At 35.8% G+C, this 20,678-nt stretch overlaps 2 protein-coding genes across 3 annotated transcripts in view; one reads left to right on the top strand and one right to left on the bottom strand.

The window, feature by feature from the left end:
• LOC136819605 (fibropellin-1-like) overlaps positions 1–20,678 on the bottom strand; it is a 151,692-nt gene that overhangs the window by 85,923 nt on the left and 45,091 nt on the right. For both annotated transcript variants that reach the window (XM_067075846.1, XM_067075845.1), the window contains exons 5-12: positions 20,354–20,485; positions 19,817–19,882; positions 18,319–18,480; positions 16,425–16,538; positions 15,226–15,336; positions 13,370–13,594; positions 11,497–11,613; positions 10,091–10,201 (exon numbers count right to left, since the gene is read on the bottom strand). In XM_067075846.1, coding sequence (XP_066931947.1) covers positions 10,091–10,201; positions 11,497–11,613; positions 13,370–13,594; positions 15,226–15,336; positions 16,425–16,538; positions 18,319–18,480; positions 19,817–19,882; positions 20,354–20,485 — 1,038 coding nt within the window. The remainder of the gene's footprint in view (positions 1–10,090; positions 10,202–11,496; positions 11,614–13,369; positions 13,595–15,225; positions 15,337–16,424; positions 16,539–18,318; positions 18,481–19,816; positions 19,883–20,353; positions 20,486–20,678) is intronic.
• Positions 2,584–5,928, top strand: LOC136819607 (uncharacterized). The gene has a single exon (XM_067075849.1). It carries the CDS (start codon positions 2,766–2,768, stop codon positions 5,340–5,342), a length of 2,577 nt encoding a protein of 858 aa, XP_066931950.1. The 5' UTR covers positions 2,584–2,765; the 3' UTR covers positions 5,343–5,928.

A 20,678-nucleotide genomic window follows, 5' to 3' on the forward strand; every position in this document is an offset into this window, starting at 1 on the left:
TTACGGGAGTTTGTTTGTATAAACGACTGGAAGAATCCGGCGTTCCGGGCTTATAGAATCCCCGGCTAGCTACGCAGAAACTTGCGTAGCGAGAAAACAATTTATCAAGCAACAAAAAACTCTCAAAACAAAATCAACTCAAATGAAAATTTTTAACACACAAATCCAAACTCAATTTTTTTTCAAGAATTTTTTTTGAGCGGGAAAAAATTATAATTGCAATATAACAAACCCGCGATTTTTCTAATGATAAAAACAAGAAAACTTGATAGAGATCTGTAAAGATCGAAACATCGTTTAAATAAAATGTGTTTAATTAGGCGAAAATAAAAAAATGCAGTGTTTCCGGAATGCGGGTGAAGGAAAAAAGCTCTCACGCGGCCGGACGTAAAATTTTTTGTTGCTATTTTTGATAACTTAAGATCCCGGGCTTAATATCATTGAAATAAATAGAACTTTAAAGATAACTTTTATGCACAAACAGTATGAAGTAAGCCCTGAATACTAATGTATCAACTACTAAAGAACAAAACTTGATTTACAAGCGGGAATATCTAATCAAACGACGTTTGATAGCTTGAACGGTCAACTTGATTTTCTTTATGATGAATCATATAGATAAACCCATAATCTGCAGCCGGGTAAGAAAAATAAACACTGCATTTTTTTATTTTCGCCTTATGTTTTCATTTTTCTAATGATAACAAGTGATACTTTTATGGACCTACCTGGTTATGCATTTAACACATATATAATTGATATCTACGTGAGAATGAACGTTAAACAATCATTCAGAACACAAATAGTGACGATTTATTAAAATTAGTCATTTGTTTCTTATAAAAAAACGTTTAGAAACCAAAATTTCATGCTCTTGAAATATTCTTTCATATTCAAGACTTCGTGAGCATAAAAAACATCTATCTCATCAAAAAATTGAGTAATTTGGCTAAGAACATTGATGTATGCTTATTAATAGTGATTCTTATAGATAAAGATGCGTTTTTTGAGCTGAAAAGTTTTTTTACAAAAATCTGCTTGACCCATCTTTTACCTACTTTCATGCAAAAAATCAGAAAAAAACAACGATCCAATATTTCACAAAGTCCAAAAAACCCTTTTTTTAGCCCAAATTTGCCCATAAACATTTTTTTTCGAAAATCGGGCTCAGTCACATTCGAGGGTTTATAGTTATGCATCTTTGTGCAAAAATCATAAAGAATGAAAGAGCCAATCTCGAGAAAAGCTAATACCTAGGTAATTGATAATGTGCTTGTAAAAAAATATCGAATTTGACCAGTTTTTCTATAAAAACACGCCAAGCAACCAAAATTTCATGTCTAAACACACATATGCTTCAAAAGTAAGATCGTGAGCAAAAAAACATCTATCTCATAAAAAAATTGAGTAATTTGACTAAGAACATTAATGTATGCTTATTAATAGCGATTCTTATAGATAAACATGCGTTTTTTGAGCCAACAAATCTTTTTGCAAAAATCTCCCTGAGCCATCTCTTACCTATGATAGTACCCCATTTCCATGCAAAAAATCAGAAAAAATTAATGATCCAATTTTTCACAAAGTCCAAAAAACCCACTTTTTAGCCGTTTTTTGGCCCAAATTTGCCCTAAAACATTTTTTTTTTTCGAAAATTGAGCTCCGTCACATTCGAGGGTTTATGGTTATGCATCTTTGTGCAAAAAGTCTTAAAGAATGAAGAGCCAATCTCGAGAAAAGCTAATACCTAATATAATGTGCTTATAAAAAAATATCGAATTTGGCCAGTTTTTCTATAAAAACACGCCAAGCAACCAAAATTTCATGTCTAAACACACATATGCTTCAAAAGTAAGATCGTGAGCAAAAAAACATCTATCTCATAAAAAAATTGAGTAATTTGACTAAGAACATTGATGTATGCTTATTAATAGTGATTCTTATAGATAAACATGCGTTTTTTAAGCCAAATAAATTTTTTTGCAAAAATCTGCTTTAGCCATCTTTTACCTATGATGGTACCCTACTTTCATGCAAAAAATCAAAAAAATTTAATGATCCAATTTTTCACAAAGTCTGAAAAACCCGTTTTTTAGCCGTTTTTTGGCCCAAATTTGCCCAAAAGATTTTTTTATAGAAAATCGGGCTCCGTCACATTTTGGCCACCACCGTTTTGCACCTTTGTACCAAAAATCAAATGATTCCTATGATTCAATCTCGAGGAAAAGCTGGTAACGAACGTACGGACGGACAGAGGGAAATTTATAGGACCTTCACCCCACCGGGGTAGGTCCAAAAACAAGAAAATAACGCGCGTAAGGGGGAGAGATAACTTTTTAGTCCCTGGGGAAATTCCTCTGATAGGAATGTTTACTTTTTCATGAAAAGAACTTAAACAAAAGAAGTCATCGCAGCTCCACAAAGGAGAGTATTGGATAATATAAAAATAGTTCTGTGAATTACAAATATGCATTATACATGATGCATTAGCATTAAATTTGATAGATTTTGTGCCTTAGTATTATATCTTAAAACCTTTATAGAACTTAGAGATTCACTTCAAGTTTTTTTTTTCAGTGGACCCTTACAACATTTGCACTGGACAAAACAAACTGCACCATAGAATCCTGGAGGCATACTTGGAGAAAGCAAGAGAGGTAAAACGGGATCTCTTCCATAGGGAATTCCCAAGGAATCCCAAAGACCTTTGTAGGGAATTAAAGAAATTTAAAAAACTTTTTAAAGCTTTAAGAAGCAGGAAGGAGATGAATTATAGACAGTTCTTCATGCTATTACCAAATGCACCTCATGATGAAGTCAACTCATTGGAATTCGACAACCCTATGTTTGATTTCCTGTTCAAACATGTATGTAAGAAAGTTACTAGACCGAAACAAGGCTGGGAGAAAGATCCTGATGTTACTGATTTTACCAATGGGGCGCACTGTCGTAGGATATCTATCAATCGAAACGAGGTTCGTCATGGTCCTAACTACATCGTCAAATCAAAATTCGATCGAATCAAAAAATCATTGTCTGATTCGCTGCTAGCGCTAGGAGTTCCCCAGGCAGAGATAGACAGTCTTGGACAGCCAATTAGGTATGGTTTTGTTAATCCTGTTTCTAGTTTCACAGGTAGAGAGAAGTTGCTGCAAGAAATTTACAAGAAAGTGGACCAAAGCCGACAGACCGTTTTGCAGTTAGTGATACATGCATTAGCTGGCAACGGAAAAACTGAGCTCGTTCGACGTTTCGTTCATGAGAACTCAAAGGAGTTTGAGGAGAATGTTCTATGGATTAAAGCTGATTCTGAAGCTTCGTTATCGACTTCGTTCATTGAAATTGCAGAACTCTTGAATCTTGACATCAAAGAACCAGATGGCACCAACAAATCAATCAACTACATTCTCGCTAATGTTTATAATTATCTTCGTGATCAGAAAGTTCTTTTTGTATTCGACGATGCATGGGACTTAGGGGTGGTCAAAAAGTTCCTTCCAACATTCAAGGATACCACAGTTATAATAACATCGCAGAAAGCAGATTGGCCATCTCAAGACTTCGAAAGAATCCAAATGCTATCTTTTTCTGAAGATGAGTCAAAGAAACTACTTGCTTCACAATGCCAATCTATCCTTACTGACCAACAGATCCAGGAGATTATCAAACTGGCTGGAGGTCATCCTTTAACTCTGCAGCAATTCATTACAGCTCTGAACCGCTCCTTATTAAATCCTAATGAGCTGATTGCAACTTTCAAAGAGGAAAAAGCACACTTGTTGCAGAGGAATGTATCCAGTCTGCCTGAAGGACTCTCTGCTATCGCTGGAGTAAGGATAAACGTAAGGAGATGCTCAAATGAGGTTGGAGATGGTGAATTGGCTATTGAGATTCTCAAACGGCTGTGTCTTTTGGAGACTGAGCAAATACCATTGTCTGTGGTGGAAATTCTCACTGCAGGAGAATCGAAGCTGGAGGTGGATTCAGCTCTTTGCCAACTTGAAAGCATGTCTCTCATCACCAAACGCAAGTCAAATCAAAGAGAATACATTGTTACAATTCATTCACTCATTCAAGCTACCATTTTAGACATGATTAAAGATAGGAAAGCAGAATATTTAAACGAGTGTTTGAAACTTTTCTTCCAAGAAATCGATCGAGAAAAAAAATCATTTTCTATCCATCACACTAATTTTGGAAGGAAATATTTCAACCATATTGTTAAGATCATATCATCGAAAGGTGCTGATGGAAACCTTTATAGAATGATCGCTGAGAAAATCAGTGACATCGAAAACATCATGTTGGCAAAAGCTGAGTATGAAAGAATCTCTCAAATCACAGACACACTTTTGACGAGCTGCACCTTTGACACAGAAACACAATTGACTATCCAAAAACTCAGTGCTTCATCCTTATTCAAACAAGGAAAGTACATAATTGCGCGGCAAACATATGAAATAATTCTCTCAGAAGAAACCGAAACGATCGGCTCGGAGCATTCTAACACGCTATTAACAAACCAACAGATAGCAATTTGTTACCTGTGGCAAGGTAAATATGATATAGCAAAATCCATCCTTGAGAAAAACCTTTCGAAGCAAAATGGTGTACTCGGGCCATTACACGTGGAATCACTGACAACGCTCCACTATATCGCAGTATGTCATAATGAAAAAGGAAAATATGACAAAGCTTTGAAAATTCACCAGGAGGTTCTTGATAAAGAAATACAAGTATTGGGTGATCACCATCCGGATACTTTGACAACGAAACACAACATTGGTTTTTGTTATGATAATATGGGCGATTACGAGCAAGCTTTGAAAATTTACCAGGAGGTTCTGGATAAAAGAATACAAGTATTGGGTGATCACCATCCAAATACTTTGGGAACGAAACACAACATTGGTATTCTTTATCGAAAGAAAGGGGATAACGAGCAAGCTTTGAAAATTTACCAGGAGGTTCTGGATAAAGAAATACAAGTATTGGGTGATCACCATCCGAATACTTTGTTAACGAAACACAACATTGGTATTTGTTATGATAAGATGGGCGATTACGAGCAAGCTTTGAAAATTTACCAGGAGGTTCTGGATAAACGAATACAAGTATTGGGTGATCACCATCCGGATACTTTGAGAACGAAAAACAACATCAGTGTTTGTTATGATAAGATGGGCGATTACAAAGGAGCCCTCGAGATAGACGAAGAGGTGTTAAAGAAACGTGTTGAGGTACTTGGGCCGGATCACCCTGATACAAATATCTCGAGGGAAAACTTGAGGATTGCACGTAACAGAATAAGAAAGCAAGAAGAAAAATGCACCATTTCTTAGACGCCTATATTGCTTACTAAATCGTATCATATCTAAAGAAACCGTTTATTTGTTATCTTTGAACAAAAACCAATTAGTGGACCATTTAGATGACACAAAGTGTGTGAATATCAATGGAATTTTGGTAACAACTACTCTGAAGCACTCTTGTATCATTTTTAATGATAACAAAAGAAATGAAAGAGTTAGAGTTCAATCGATCATATTTTTAATATATAAATAATAATGGGCGCGTTCACACTGGAAAGTTTACTTAATTAAATCTATCAAAGTTAAACAAAGAGATTTATGATGGATGAATACACTGGTTTATTACAATTCTTTGTAGGTTCACGAGATCTATTATAACACGGTAATTGATTTTGCTTAAGGCTTCTCATTGGTTGATTTTTTATTGAGAGTTTCGATTTCACCTGTGATTGGTTGATATTGGTATCCATACATCACTTGAAATCCGCAAACATATTTGTTCTAATGGTTTTACTCAATAACTGCATTCATCTTACACATCAACAACACCGTTTGCACTATTTCTAATTTTTTCCTCAGTTCATTCGTTTTTGAAATCGTAAAACTTTTTGTTCACTGCACGCATTCTTTGTTTATGCTTCCTTAATAAAATCTTTTGTTTTAAGGGAAGCCTCTACCCTACCCTTAAGACAATAGAGCTTACGACTCTTAATTAAGGAAGATCGATTAAAAGTTACAATACTACGCGTTCGACTCTTTGTTAAATGCACGTTCTGTATTGTAGTCAACAAAAGATTCTCCTAACTACATTTTTATTAAGGAAGGTCTGTAGTGTGAACACGACCAATATAACTATGGCATCCCCCAATTACGGCTGTTTTATTATTGCCACAAACTCACCTTACACGTATTTTTTTATTAGAACACCTAAAATTTGGCTAAGCCTGGATGTGCTTATTTTTTTAGCAATTTTCAGCCTAAAATGTTCTTAAATGCGTTATTAATTTTTCAGACTACTCTTAAATCGGCAATATCATGCAAAACAAAGAGCACTTAAAATCGGTAAAATTTGGACAATATTTGACTCTCGATTTTAGAAAATCTGTCCCTAAGGTAGGTTAAAACTGCTTGAAAAGAGGAAAAAATTGTAGTTTCTTGTAATTTTTTCCAAACTGAGGCTGGGCATGTTCTTACGATGTTCTTAATTTTTCGACGAATTTCAGCCTCAATGTTCTTATAAACTGGGTTCTAATAAAAAAAAACGTGAACCAATCCGTGTAGCAATCAATTAAAATGAAAGTTGTATTCTTACTAGGATATTCTTTGTGAACTCATAGTACCATGAAAAAAGATAAAATTGTATATGACAATCTTAAATAAAGCGTACAGATCAGACCAGTGTTTTACAAAATTAAAGCACTATCAATCAGTCACAAACTTTAAACAATGCTACAATAAATATTTTGAGGTCATTTAACAAAGTAATGGCTCAATATCATGTACAGGGTGTCCCTAATAAAAGTATCGAGTTTGAACATGAGATTGAGTAGAAAGTTTTAAGTGTGTTTTCACAAAATTGTAATTTAAGCTCTCCCTCTTTTTATTGATTAATTTATACGTTGTAACTACCTTTTGTAATGAGCCTATGTGATGGAGAACGTTCTTATATTTTAGCGATAACACACACAAACTTTTTTACTCAATCGCAAGTTCAAACTCGATACTTTTATTAGGGACACCCTGTAGTATATTTTACTGATTATGTATAATTTCATTTCCCATAGAATATTATGAATAATTATCTTAAAGGTTTTGTTTTTAAATAAGAGTGATATCGTTTGCTTACTCATCAATTTTGATTTACAAGCTTTTTTGTGTTGAATTGACATGGATGTAGAGCAAGATTGGTCAGAAAGAGGAAAAGGAAAACATTTTTTGTTTACCGTACTTTTTGAACATTCTTTTTAAGGGATTGACAAACCAAAAAGTTTTATTACATACTCAATTCTGAAACTGTATTGAAATTCTTTTAATCTCTGGATTAAACATTTTAGTCCTTTGCAAATGATCGTCCATTCGAGCCGCTAATTTTTTTGTAAGCAGACTTTAGTATTATGCTGCATATCAAATTAATTGAATATAGTATGTATAATTATAGTATTTTATAATATAGTTGATTTTAACTTTAGATTTTTGTTCTATCCGTGATGATAAATCGCAAGTTTTGAGATTAACAATTTGAAATTTGACAGAAAATGACTTAGATGTGTATTACCTTTTGCAAAATATTGTCACGAATTATATTCTCTATTTTAATTTTGAAGCATATAAATGGACCTTTCTTAAATTTGAAATCGAATGTTTGGGTCTTCTTTGGTTAAGTTATGACGTTATGATGGCACACAACGTTCTTTCAACGTTTATCTAACGTTCACAACGTCCATATAACGTTAGATGAGCGTTGAAACAACGTTTTGGACCAGCTGAGAAAAGACTCTTATCAATATTTTTCTTTTTGCTTTATTGTCTTTTCAAATTAATATTAAAGTATTTTTGATTGCTGTTGTACATAGATGTGCTAATAATGCACTATAGAATAGTTAACATTTATTAATTGATTAATCTTGTTATACTTAAGGAAGGATAATTGAAATTTTATATTGTTTGATTTTTTTATTATTGTAATTGAGAACCGACATCTTCATTTTAAATTTTCACCACTTTTCGTGTTATCTATAGAGTGTCCGAGTTTGAACAAGTTCCTGTGTCTGTACTCCATCACCAGTTAGTATTGATCGCTAGCCATTTTTATTAATCCCTTGATGTAAGAAAGTCCAAAAAAATCAAAGCAAAAAGAGGGAGCACTCATAACACAATTTTGCGGATACACACATAAAATCTTTTTACTCATTAGTTGTATTTCCTGACCCACTGTATAGAAATTTTGAATCGAACTTTATAATTAGAGGGGGTGGCAAAACTCGTTCGAGTTAAGGAGAAGTTATAGAAATTCGAATTGAAGAGACTTCATTGTATTGTTACTGAATTAAAACAAATATTTTTGTAACTTTTAGTTAAATTTTATTAATTAATTCGAATTTATTATCTTATCAGTCTAAGACTTCGGTTTATGGAAACTCCTACAAAAACAACGATTATTTTAAAAAGTTATTCTATCATTTCGAATGTTTACTGAGACGTATACAAGAGCAAGGCCCTCTGAGTGAATATATCTTCGATTTGAAAAATTTGAGCAGATAGCCTTGAGGAAATTGAAAAAAAAAATTTTGAAAACTATATTCGCATGCAAGATTTTCAATTTGAACAAGATCCAAGGAACCTTTCACATAGTATACTATGAGTATATATTGTATCAAATTTTAAATTGTTATTAATTCAAATAAAGTTAAAGATCTGTTAAATCCAAGTTATTTCTACCACAACGAATCTTAAAAATTTCTTAAAATAAGAACAATTTAAGACTACAGCTCTGATTCTGGAATATATGGTTGAATTTTTAAGCAAATAAAAAGAAGTGTAAATTGTCAATCAAGTCCGCCCGGGGGGGGGGGGAGGGGAAAGGGGTACTTGACAAAGATGGGGCTGCAATTTGCTCTTATCTTGCTCTTGAAATTTATTTTTCTTGATTTTAAATTGGACTTGAGTTTTGTTCTTTTCGGATTTCGGATGATTGTTATTTTAGCACTCCCACTTTCTTCCATTGAATATTTTGATTTTTGAGGGGTTCGGTTGGCTTCTAAGCTATATTCCAACCCTGATCGAAACAATTTTGAGATTTTAAATCCTGAGATCCTAATATCAAAAGTCTGATGTTAACACTCTACTTTTCAAATCTAGTTTAACGCGCTTAAAAATCATTAGTGGTGTTTAAAATTTCGTAGGGAAATTCCCTTTGTCTTTCAAATATTTTGTGTGGGATTGTGGGTATGAGCTCGGTTTTTTCACCTTCCAAAGTCTCTCTAAAGGTTACAAAAGTCTGAAAATACACCACGCACCAAGTTGATTGTTTTCTTCATTTTCTAAATTTTTTTCATAATATTCCACTTCTGATAATTTTTTCAACAAGTGCAGAACCGTCATTTTCATTCGAATTCTTTCAAAAGTTGCAGCCTTTTTGTAATCGCTGCAGATTATATTGAGACAGACTTCAACTATTCCATTTTTCTGGTTTGTACTCAATTTGTGGACTTTTACACCGACTTCCATTTTTTATGATAAAAAGCAAAAACAAAAAAGTATCTTAGCAATAAAGGCTGAGACTAAAAAATGCCAAAAGATACGGAAATATTATGAAAGAACAACGATGAGTCATTTTTTTCTTAAAAGTAAGAACAAGATTAGAATAGCTTAATATTCACACCCTGACATGGTTTCCACCTAGTAATTTAACTTGAAAAACAGGGAGCACGCTACTACTATGTGGAAACCACCCTCTGTGTAGTTACCCTGACATGGTTTCCACCTAGTAATTTAACTTGAAAAACAGGGAGCACGCTACTACTATGTGGAAACCACCCTCTGTGTAGTTACCCTGACATGGTTTCCACCTAGTAATTTAACTTGAAAAACAGTGAGCACGCTACTACTATGTGGAAACCACCCTCTGTGTAGTTACCCTGACATGGTTTCCACTTGGTAAAGTAACTTGAAAAACAGTGAGCACGCTACTACTATGTGGAAACCACCCTCTGTGTAGTTACTCTGACATGGTTTCCACCTGATAAAGTAACTTGAAAAACAGGGAGCACGTGACTTACGATGACAATTTTCTCCATGGAAACCACCCACACATTTACACGTGTACGATCCACCAGTCACTTCACACATCCCTCCATTTTCGCACGGACTGTCATGGCATGGTAATTGCACTGCAAAAAGGTAAGAAAAGAAAATTCAAACAAACCAACATTGAAAACGGTTTTTTAAGTGCCATTTTCGCAATTGAATTTAAATTTTAAAATTTAATTTTAAATTACTCGTAGGCCTAATTGTAAACACAAAAAATTGAAAAATAAAATTTTTGATAAAAAAAAAGTTTTAGCCTCGTTTTGGCGAAAAAGTCGTGACCACACCCCAAAAAATCAAAATTTTGAAAAAAAATTAAAAAAATCCCCAGATATTCACCAATGGAACAAAATTGTGCAAAGTTTCAGCCGAATCCGGCCATTTTTGAAGTCTCCAACCTGCCCCAAAGTTTTGAGGTGACAGACAGACAGACATTCTCAGATTCTAGCTCAACTGAAGTTGAGAATAATCAATAGTAATCTAAGAAGTTTGATGACTTTTAAGGTTGAAAAAAACACAAACAGATCGGGTACTCGGGCAAAATGGTTGTTTGGTACGGGCGAGCCATAATGGTCCCTCTTTTAAACCCTCGAAAGTCTCTAAAAAGGGTACAACCAAACGATTACAAATTGATTCTCTGAAAGGGTCCCAAAATTACGAAATATCAAAAATCGACTCCTTCAAAGCTCAAAGGGTCATAAAATCTGGAAGTTTTGAGCTAAAAATTAGAAAAATAGTCTCTCAAAGGGTCACAAAAACACCTCTCAAAGAGGTTGATTTTCAAACTTGGCTCTGGCATACCTGTTTCCTCGCAAACCTAGTATCCCTCCCCCCCAAATGAAGGTTGAATGGTTTTCAGTCAAAATTTTTCTCATTAAATTCTAATTTGTATGAACTTAATCAAATTTTATCAGCAGTGAGTACAGTAGCAATCTTGGTGTGCTGATCTGATTCTCATAGACGTTCTTTATGTTTTGCAAAAGTTTTATAATTTAGCAAAAACCCGCCATTATGGAAAGAAAAGTGAATTTGTGCCTAGGTGATTGCCTACAAAAATCGAACGTTTGCTTTCATGATGGTGGAGGTTATTCTCAGGAACCTAAAAACTTTTCCAACCACTAACCACCCCACTCGCCCGTTTATCCCAATTCCCTGTTTTATTAGGCACCTGAGAATACGTTTTTTAGTCATACCTTGTCGGCCCTTTTTACACCGGTCCTTATTAGCGCTAATTTTGGGCTCGTGGCGTAATAAGGGCCGGCGCAAAAAGGGCCGATAAGGTGTTGAAAAATGTAAAGACTTTTTCCATACAGCTCTGTGCTTTGCATGCTTTTCGGAAAAAAGAATTCTTGTATGGAGAGAGAAAAGAGAGACTTACATTCACAGCTATCACCATGGAAACCATCAGCACATAAACATTTGAACTCGGATGACTCACGATAAACACATGTTGCTCCGTTCATACAATGGGTCCCTTGATGACACAAGTCTTCCACTGGGAAGGAAAAGATAAAAAAATATGACACAAGTCTTACTCTTGTCTCCCGAATAGACGTCCCCCCGCTAATTATTAAGAAAAAAATCCACCCCCCCCCCGCTCTTATTAGCGAGTTCTATGTATTCGAGATAAATCGAGGGCGACGGTGTAAAACAAAGCTGATATGGGGCCAAAATCGCCGTCAACTTTGCTCGACGACGGTAAAAACACCAAGATACCGTGTCTGTTTAGGTGAGCAAAGGTGATATAGAGCCATACATCAACTATCGACTTTGTTTCGTATCGATTTCACTTACCGTTGACCTCGATATCCTCCTATACATAAACTCGGTATTAAGACCCCCCCCCCGCTAATTAAATTCGAATAATTCAATATTTTATTACAGTGTAGATAGACCTTAAACTTGTTAAAATTTTCCTTTTTGTTAGTATTGGTTCTTATTTTACGTGTTCATTTGTTAAAGTTTCTTTTTTGTTGTTGAAATTGATATCAGTTAAAAAAATTCCATCTTCAAATTACCCCCCCCCTCTTATTCCACCCCCCCCCCCCCCCGCTTATTAGAATTTAGAAAATTTTCCTAACCCCTGCTTATTCGGACACCCCCCACCGTCTATCCACTATGAGGTGCGTTTACACACCTATGGTATTTACCCAGGAGAGGGGGTAGTCAGACAAATTGACCGACGGGTATGTGCGGCAGTTAAGGGTATGTTTTTCAAAATTATCAGAAATGCACTGTAAGGGTGGACTTTTGATAAATGCACTGTATAGGTAGAAATTTCAGCAAATCTTGCTAAAAGAGTTTAAAATTTGAAAGAAATGCACTGTAAGGGTATGAATTTCACTGATTGCACTGTAAGGGTGCAATTCTAAAAGCCAATTTTTTCGGCGCATATACCGTCAGTTGGTATACCCCCGGGGGTATTTGATTTACACTAGGTTGCGCGCATCAACTTTCATGTTTTGATATAGGCGATACGTATCATGTATAAAATTCTCGTCGGAGAGTTATCCCCGTCTTTGTGTTTTTGAGTTTTTTAGAAACTTGATTAGCTTGATTTATAAGTTTTATATGAGAGATCATTACATTTCATTAAATTTTTATTGAAAATTTGAATGGCTAGAGGTTAATACAATCATTGGATTTCTGAAATTTTTAAAGAAAATTTAACAGGTTACCCCAAAATTGGGGTAGCTGTAACTCTCGGACGGGAATTTTTAAGACACGAGCCCTGGGTGGGTTTACATTTGAAAGAGAGAATCGATTAACAAGCCTTTTGTTAATAACAATTCAGAACATAAACGAAATAAAAGATACGAATTCTTTTATAAACGTAACCGGTCATCATTTCCTCGTTAGGGCCAACCTTTTGATATTAAATTATATTATCGTATTCTTCAGAGCACTTTTTCTGAAGAGAAAACATTTGTAAAGCAAAACCCACAGATCTGTAAAGCCCGAAGGGCTAGATAGGCAACTTTAAGCTTTCTCCAGCAAAAAAAGTGAAGCAAAAATTTGATGTTTTAAATTTCGTGCCGATGGATGGGATCCAGCAATTTAATTGTTTTCGGAGCGCGAGATAAAAAAAAGTAGGCGACAATCGCTATTTCGTATCTCTCAAACCAGTGAAATTGCTTATTGTCACGTGATTCCTTTGGTAAGAAATTCCACCAAAACTTGCTTCACTTTTCGATAAAGGCCGCGGATCTAGCCCTTCGGGCTATGATAAATTATTGGCAAAACCCACTTACCATCACAAAGCTGACCAAGCCATCCCTGGTTACACTTGCAAATAACTGCACCACCAGAACGTTCTAAACATTGACCATTGACTCCGCACGGGTTCGGAAAACAAGGATCTTTTTCTAAGCAAGTGTGTCCACGATATCCTTTTTTGCAAGTGCACGTGTACATGGAGCCTTTCTCGAAACATGTGCCTTTGTTTTGGCACGGGTTGTGGCTGCACGGACTAAGTTCTACAAAAGATGAAGAAATTCGGGATCATATGCAGTTGACGGTATCCTTGGTTAAATTGTGGACCAGTGGGTTTCACTGGTCCATTTGTAATCCAAATAACTTATTTTGGCCAAAATTTTATTTTACAGACCAGACTACCACTGGTCCACTATTTGCCCAAAATCCTCGACTGGTCCACTATTTACCCAAAATTCTCGACTGGTCCACTATTTACCCAAAATCCTCGACTAGTCCACTATTTGCCCCAAATCCTCGACTGATCCACTATTTACCCAAAATATATCACTGGTCCACTATTTACCCAAAATATGTCACTGGTCCACTATTTACCCAAATTGTCTCACTAGTCCACTATTTACCCAAATTGTCTCACTGGTCCACTATTTACCCAAAATATGTCAGGAAAATGTACAAAAAGTAATCCTGGGAAGCTCAGGCAAATAAAAAAATTTTCTTCGAAATTCACTAAATTCAAAATACTGACCCTGACATGTTTTCAATATCTTGTCATTGGAGCACTTAAAATTTTTTTTGATCATTTAATGACGGTTTTTGGCTAACAATCTCCTTCAACCGCAAAATCAAATCCCGGACAAATTTATTTTTTATAGCCCTTTCGTCAAATTAAATTCCCACCAAAATTTATTTCTTTAAGATATTTCTAAATAATCTTCCATCGCAAGCTTCTTCTAAAAAAGTCTTCTCTTTTTCAAAATAGGATTATAATTATAAAAGATAAAACTTAATCCGTAATCTGATTTTGCCATGGATCTATGTGAAGTCAGATCACAAACAAAAAAATTTTCATTTAAAAAAAAACTAATATTTCGCTTCACAATAAAAGAGGCCCCCCAAGAGGTTTTCGTGATGGCGTGATAGGGACATTTTTCTAGCATGATTACGTGATTTGGGAATTTTCATTTTCGTGATTGCGTGATCAAAGGTCAAAACGTGATCCTGATTCGAAAGATTTTTGAGCCGTGATGCGTGATTTGGACTTTTTCAAAGGGATGCGTAGCGAGCACCTCACTAAAAACCGGGATTTTTCATCTCGTTTCTTAGTGAGTTCCACTTTGACGATTTTCGAAAAATAGAAGCCTTTCAAGTGCTTTGACGCAAATTCGATTATTTTGCTACTCCAGGAGCTTCGAAAGTTAAAAGTGACGTCAAAAAAACCCGGGCTCAAAACATTCGAAAAAGTCGCAAAGTGGAATAGACGTTAATCGTGTAAAAAAAACGCGGGTGACGTCTAGTAAGGGATGCGTGACTATCCAAATTTTTTGCTGAATTTGCGTGATTGTGATCGAGGACAAAAAAAATCGAGTGGGAATGATTTTGGAGTGCAATTCTTTATATTGATTTTCAAACGAGGATAAAAACAAAGTCAATTTCCCCGCAGGGCTGAAATTGTGGGGGTATTATCCTCATCGGATAGGGGAGTCGATATTTTACGTGGATAGCCCAGTAATCTAGAACTTTTAGACAGTTTTTCGATTGTTTTCACGGGGTCCACGGCCAGTCGGCTCGGCAATCTATGAACTGAGCGGAACATTGGAAGGAGCAGGGATTCGAACCGCGTAACACTGGTTTGAAACGCTACGCCTTTGACCACTCGGCCAACCTTAATTACCTGAGCATTTTAATCCTTTGTATCCTGTGGAGCATTTGCATTGGTAGCTGTCCGTTGTTTCTACACAGGTCGCTCCGTTCATACAAGGATGTCCGGTACAAGATAATTTCACTGTTGATGGAAAGTATAAAAATATGATTTTTTTTTTTTAGAGCACAGTTATAATGGGACTGAAATTCCAAAATTTTCTCAAATTTTCTACTTTTTCTCCAAATTTTCCAAAAAGGGCACCCTACGAGGGACTGACTTTTCTATTTTGGTGTTTTTGTGACCCTACCTGGGACTCGTGGAGGTTGAACATAGGCGTAGCGAGATACCCTGCAAAATTTATGGATGAGAGAAGTTTTTACGACACTGTAATTTGTCCTTGTTTTATCAAAAGATAATGAATATGTCATAAACGTCTGCACTCCCTCATAAATTCTGCAGGGTATTTCGCTACGCCTATGTTGAAAAAGGTACCCTGACCGATGGCGCATCCCCGTAACCCATTTGGCCCTAGTATCCCCCCGGGAAAACACTATGATAAAGACAAACCGTCGAAACGTCGAATAAACAACTGTGTTTATAATGTTCACCTTTTTATTTTTGACACAAATCAACATTGACTTTTACGTTCGTTTATATAAAACACTAGATAGAGCTATCCCGTCCCTAGCTGAAGGAAAATAATCTACCATCTTGAATAAAGTGATAAGAAAAATTTGAATACATATTTGAAATCAGCGGGGTTCAAAGTTTCAGAAAAGTATATATTAAAGGTTTTTAGTATAGTGGACAAAATCTTCATTTTTTTCTTCGATGTCCATCTTCATTTTAAGGAAATTCTAAAAAAACTCAAGCTACTCAAAATTGTCTTTCCAACGAAGTCGATATTACTTTTCATTTTATTTTTTCTTTTATTTTGGAACACACTTCAATGTGTAACAGCGCCTTGATGACGAATTGGGGCGTGGGCCGAAAGAATTTACTAATTTTTGATTAAATCTATTTTCTTTCATTAACATTTTTCAAGAGAACACCACATTATTTTAAAAATCTTTGAGCATTTTTGTGTATTTTCTAAAAAATTGGTGCTTTCGAGTCCGCAAAGCCTTAAAATAGTCTTAACTTGTTTGTAATATTTCCCTCACTCAAGCCTTATGTTCTTATATAGTTTGTTCTTATGAAAAAGTATGTAAGGGTACTAAAAAACCTACATTGGCAGTTGGATCCTTTGAAACCATATTTGCAAATACATTTATAATTTTCGTCTCCATCTTGCAAACAAATAGCATTATTGTCGCATGGGTTCGGCGTGCACAAGTCAGGAACTGTAAGGAAAAATTGTTGTTGTCGTTTCAGTCTGAATCTCTTATCTCTATAAACTTATCTAAAATAAACTCTTTTCGCTAGAAGATGAGCAGAAGCATACAGTGGTTTTGGTTGAGAAGTAGGACAAAGAGAAAGAATGATAACTGTCGATAAAAGTCTTGACGGTCTAGCCCTTGGGTTTATTGTGGGTTTATGGCCTTTAGATATAAAAGGGACATAGAAATCTTAAAGGTGACAAGTCGTTGTCCAATCAATTTATGATAAGTGTACATCCACTGATGAGATTTATATAACCCTTGAGGTAGTTTCTCAATCCCTGCCGCCAACCAAAATCTTTGATCGGAGTACCAAAATACGAACGGCAGGAAAACTCAATAGCGGTTTAAATGCATCGAAAGCGCTATATCTACTTTTCCTTGAATACTTGTGATGATGTAGCGCCGTTTGAAGTTAATTTTCAAATCTGCAACTGATTCTTTGCAGGTACCCTTTTCAAAAAAACACCGATCAAAGACCGTGAATATATGATCAGTGGTGTACAAACATTTTCACTTCCATGTGGAAACTACAGGGTGTCCGGGAAAAAAGTATCGAGTAGTACCACTTCTATAGAAGAAAGTTCTTGTGTGTGTTTCACTAAATTTGCAATATTCATCAAAGAGAAATTTGTGTAGGAGAGCAGATTTTTATGACAAAGTAATTATCTATTCATTCAGATTAAAAGATAATTTCTTCGTAACAAAATTGTGCTCTCCTAAACAAATGTCCGACACCCCTGAGAACGCTACTGGATAACCTAACGTTTGTTCATCATAGGTGCGTACACTCTTTTTGTGCTACAATAAATAAACCAGCCTCAGGAGAATCAGTCAAATTTCTTTGATATGGTTTCCACAAGGATAACCCGAGACATCTCCGGGCGGAATAAAAAACTACTAATTAGGTATGATGAATATTTTATTAAGTAAACGTATTCATCTGGTGGATGTTGGCGGAGCCAGGAGTACGGGAGTCTTACGTCATTTTCTTTTTGTGCTCAATCTGGTAGGCTGGTGCTGAAAGGAAGCGTCACACCTACTCTTAGCTCTCAGTTACTTAGGGTTCGTTTAAATAGTACGTACGCGAAGATTTTCCAAATATTTGACCTCTACCCCTCCCCCCTTGTACGCCAGAAAGCAATCGAAAAGACGTCATTGAAACAATAGAGTATGCTATTGCTTACCCCCCCCCTCTGCCCCTTCACTACCTACATACTAAATGGATTGCCCCTTGCCGCACAGATCAGATTACCCAATCTAAGGTACTCATTTCGTTTAGTTGACGGTGACCGGGGATCGAACCCATAATCTTTGACTTGTAAATGTGAATGCTTAGACGGCTGAGTTACATGTCTTTTTTAAATAGGCAAGTGTTCATCTCTATATCAGGTTCGCATTATGCTTACCATTCTATTGTCCTTAAATAATAGAGTCATTGTTTAGGTACCAAAAACTGAGCCTGGCTTATAAACGTTATGCTTATAGAGAAAAGCATGTAGTCGGGCAAGGTGTATTGATAACTGATATAAAGATGATTAGAAGAGCAGATGACAAAGTAATTATCTATTCATTCAGATTAAAAGATAATTACTTCGTAACAAAATTGTGCTCTCCTACACAGATGTCCGACACCCCTGAGAACGCTATAGGTTGTGCTACCATAAAGAAACCACCCTCAGGAGAATCAGTCAAATTTGTTTGATATGGTTTCCACATGCAACTGATGTAAACATGAACATACCATCACAGAAGAGACCGTGAAATCCTGGTTTGCAGTTACAAGTGTAACCTTGCGATCCTTTCAAACACACTCCACCGTTGTGGCAAAAAGTGGGCGGGCACCCTCCTTCGTGGACCACCAATGAAGTGGAAGTGTCTTGTTTAGTTGTCGTCGATTCACCACCTTAGAAATACAAAGAAAGAAGTGTAATAAGGAAGAATAAATTACATGTTCAAAAATGAAAAATTTGTAAAAAAACACCCATGTGTCACAGACCTGCTTGAACCCCACACCCACTGGAAAAGTCTCCCAAAATTTCGTCCTCGGTTGGAGAAATATCCCACAATTCCAGAAAGTGACTTTCATTTCATCCCCACTTAAAATTCAATTGAAAAAAAAACGGACTACAGAATCATCGCCGCGGGAATTTTTGGGCTGGAAACAATATCAAGCAGTATCTCAACGTTGCAAAAAAAAGTTGGACCGACAGATTTGGAGGTTTTACTCTAGACCATGAAAAGAATTTCAAAAGCAAAATATTCTGAACAATCGGATAATCTCTTTAAGAGATACCTTATCGGCGATCCAAAAAATATCTGCAATCTGATTGGTTAAAAGGAGTACAATATATCTTGCATTTTACATGTAGAAAATATAAATTGACGAAAAGATGTTGTTGCATTGTAGCGGTAGCAGCAATCTAACGTCACTTTACTATAAAAGTGCCCTGCGCTTTTTTCCAACACAAAAAGTGCATTTTTTGGGTCACCGATAAACCAGTTATCAGACATTATCAGACACTCGTTCCAGATTTTCCGTATACTTTCCTTGCCTAAAGGCTCGGAAAATATTGTACGGAAAAATCTCGGAACTCGTGAAATATTTCTCATATTGTACTCGCAACTTTCCGATAACTATTACTTATTAGGGAAAAATAAGTGACGTAAATTTCTTCGAATTACAAGATCTATTTTCGTGCTAGTGAAGGAAACCATTTAATTTGAATAATATAGTCCGTTGGAAGTTACTAAACTGTAAATTTGGTCAAATTGCCTCTAGGTGAGTAAATTTTACCCCTACTATTTAAAGACCCGACACTATTTAAAGACCCGACACTTTTATCCCCGATTAAGTATATAGCCCCGGGACGGGTGCACTTAGTCAAAATTGGGTACTTGACGTGCCGCTGGTCAGGGTCCCTTTTTTAGGCTTTAAAAAAAACACAAATCTCCCAAATCTACTAATTTTCAAGATGTGTATCTGACAGGGTGCACTTTTGGTTATTTGGACAATTTTTCAGGGTAAGAATTAGAAAAAACTTCAGTTTTTCGTCTACTCTAAGTCATTTTTGCCACTTGTTAGGGTGGAAATTGGAAATATTTTCAATTTTTCGTTCTGACAAGGTCACCATTTTACCAAAAATTCATATCTGACAGGGTCAACTTTTCAAACTCCAGTGGCACGTCCCCGTCGGCCGTCAAGGTCAGTGCCCCCCAGGTATATAATATTTTAAGTATACCTGGTAAAAGCGTTTGCGTTGATTGGAGCTCTGTTGTTGAAATTGATGATTGATGAACCGGAGAATCTTAAAAATAAAATTTGTAGAGTGATGAAAATTTAGGGGTTAGAGAATGTCGGGACCCGACCTCCAAAAACCGTCCCTTACAGAGAAAATTCGGCGAAGAATTTGGTGCCAGAGTGATAATTTTGGAAAAATGTCTTAACCTTAGAAAGATTTCTTTGAATTCTCATGTTTTTCGTACCCTTAAAGTACCCAAAAAAAGAAAATCTTAACCCTTTCGATTTTTTGACTGAAAAGGCTCTTTGACACTTAACTCAATAATACTTAAGTCAAACCTTAATATATGACTTTTTGATTCGGGCCCAGTCCTCTTCCGAGACAGAGGCTAATATATGACTTTTTGTTTAGAAGTTAGGGATTTTAGAGGTCAAAAAGCCAAAACAGTCGTCCGCATAATACTAGCATCTATTTTTGTGTTAGCCCCTGATATAACACTTATTATAAACAAAACCCAGTCTTAATACTATATCTCACCCATAGGACAGCTGCAATCAATACAACCATATCCAATGGGGCACTGGCACTCAAAATGGCCGTCTTCTTCTAAATCGTGGCATGTGGCGCCATTTTTACAAGGATTTGATGATTCGCAAATCAAAATACGATCTAGAATAAATACAGATTGTGATAGATTTAGCCACTGATCTCAAACTATTTGACTAGATTGGGCTACCAGTATATAAAAAACGTGTCCAGATTTAGAGCTGGCTAGTCCACCATTTCGTTTTCAGTTTTGGTCGTCAACAGAACGATTCGAATGTTTTGAAATTCGAAGGTAAAGTAGAAAACAATAAGGTGG

This window comes from Clytia hemisphaerica, unplaced genomic scaffold, assembly GCF_902728285.1.
Source record: "Clytia hemisphaerica strain Z4C2 unplaced genomic scaffold, Clytia hemisphaerica genome assembly, whole genome shotgun sequence".
Lineage (NCBI taxonomy): Eukaryota > Metazoa > Cnidaria > Hydrozoa > Leptothecata > Clytiidae > Clytia > Clytia hemisphaerica.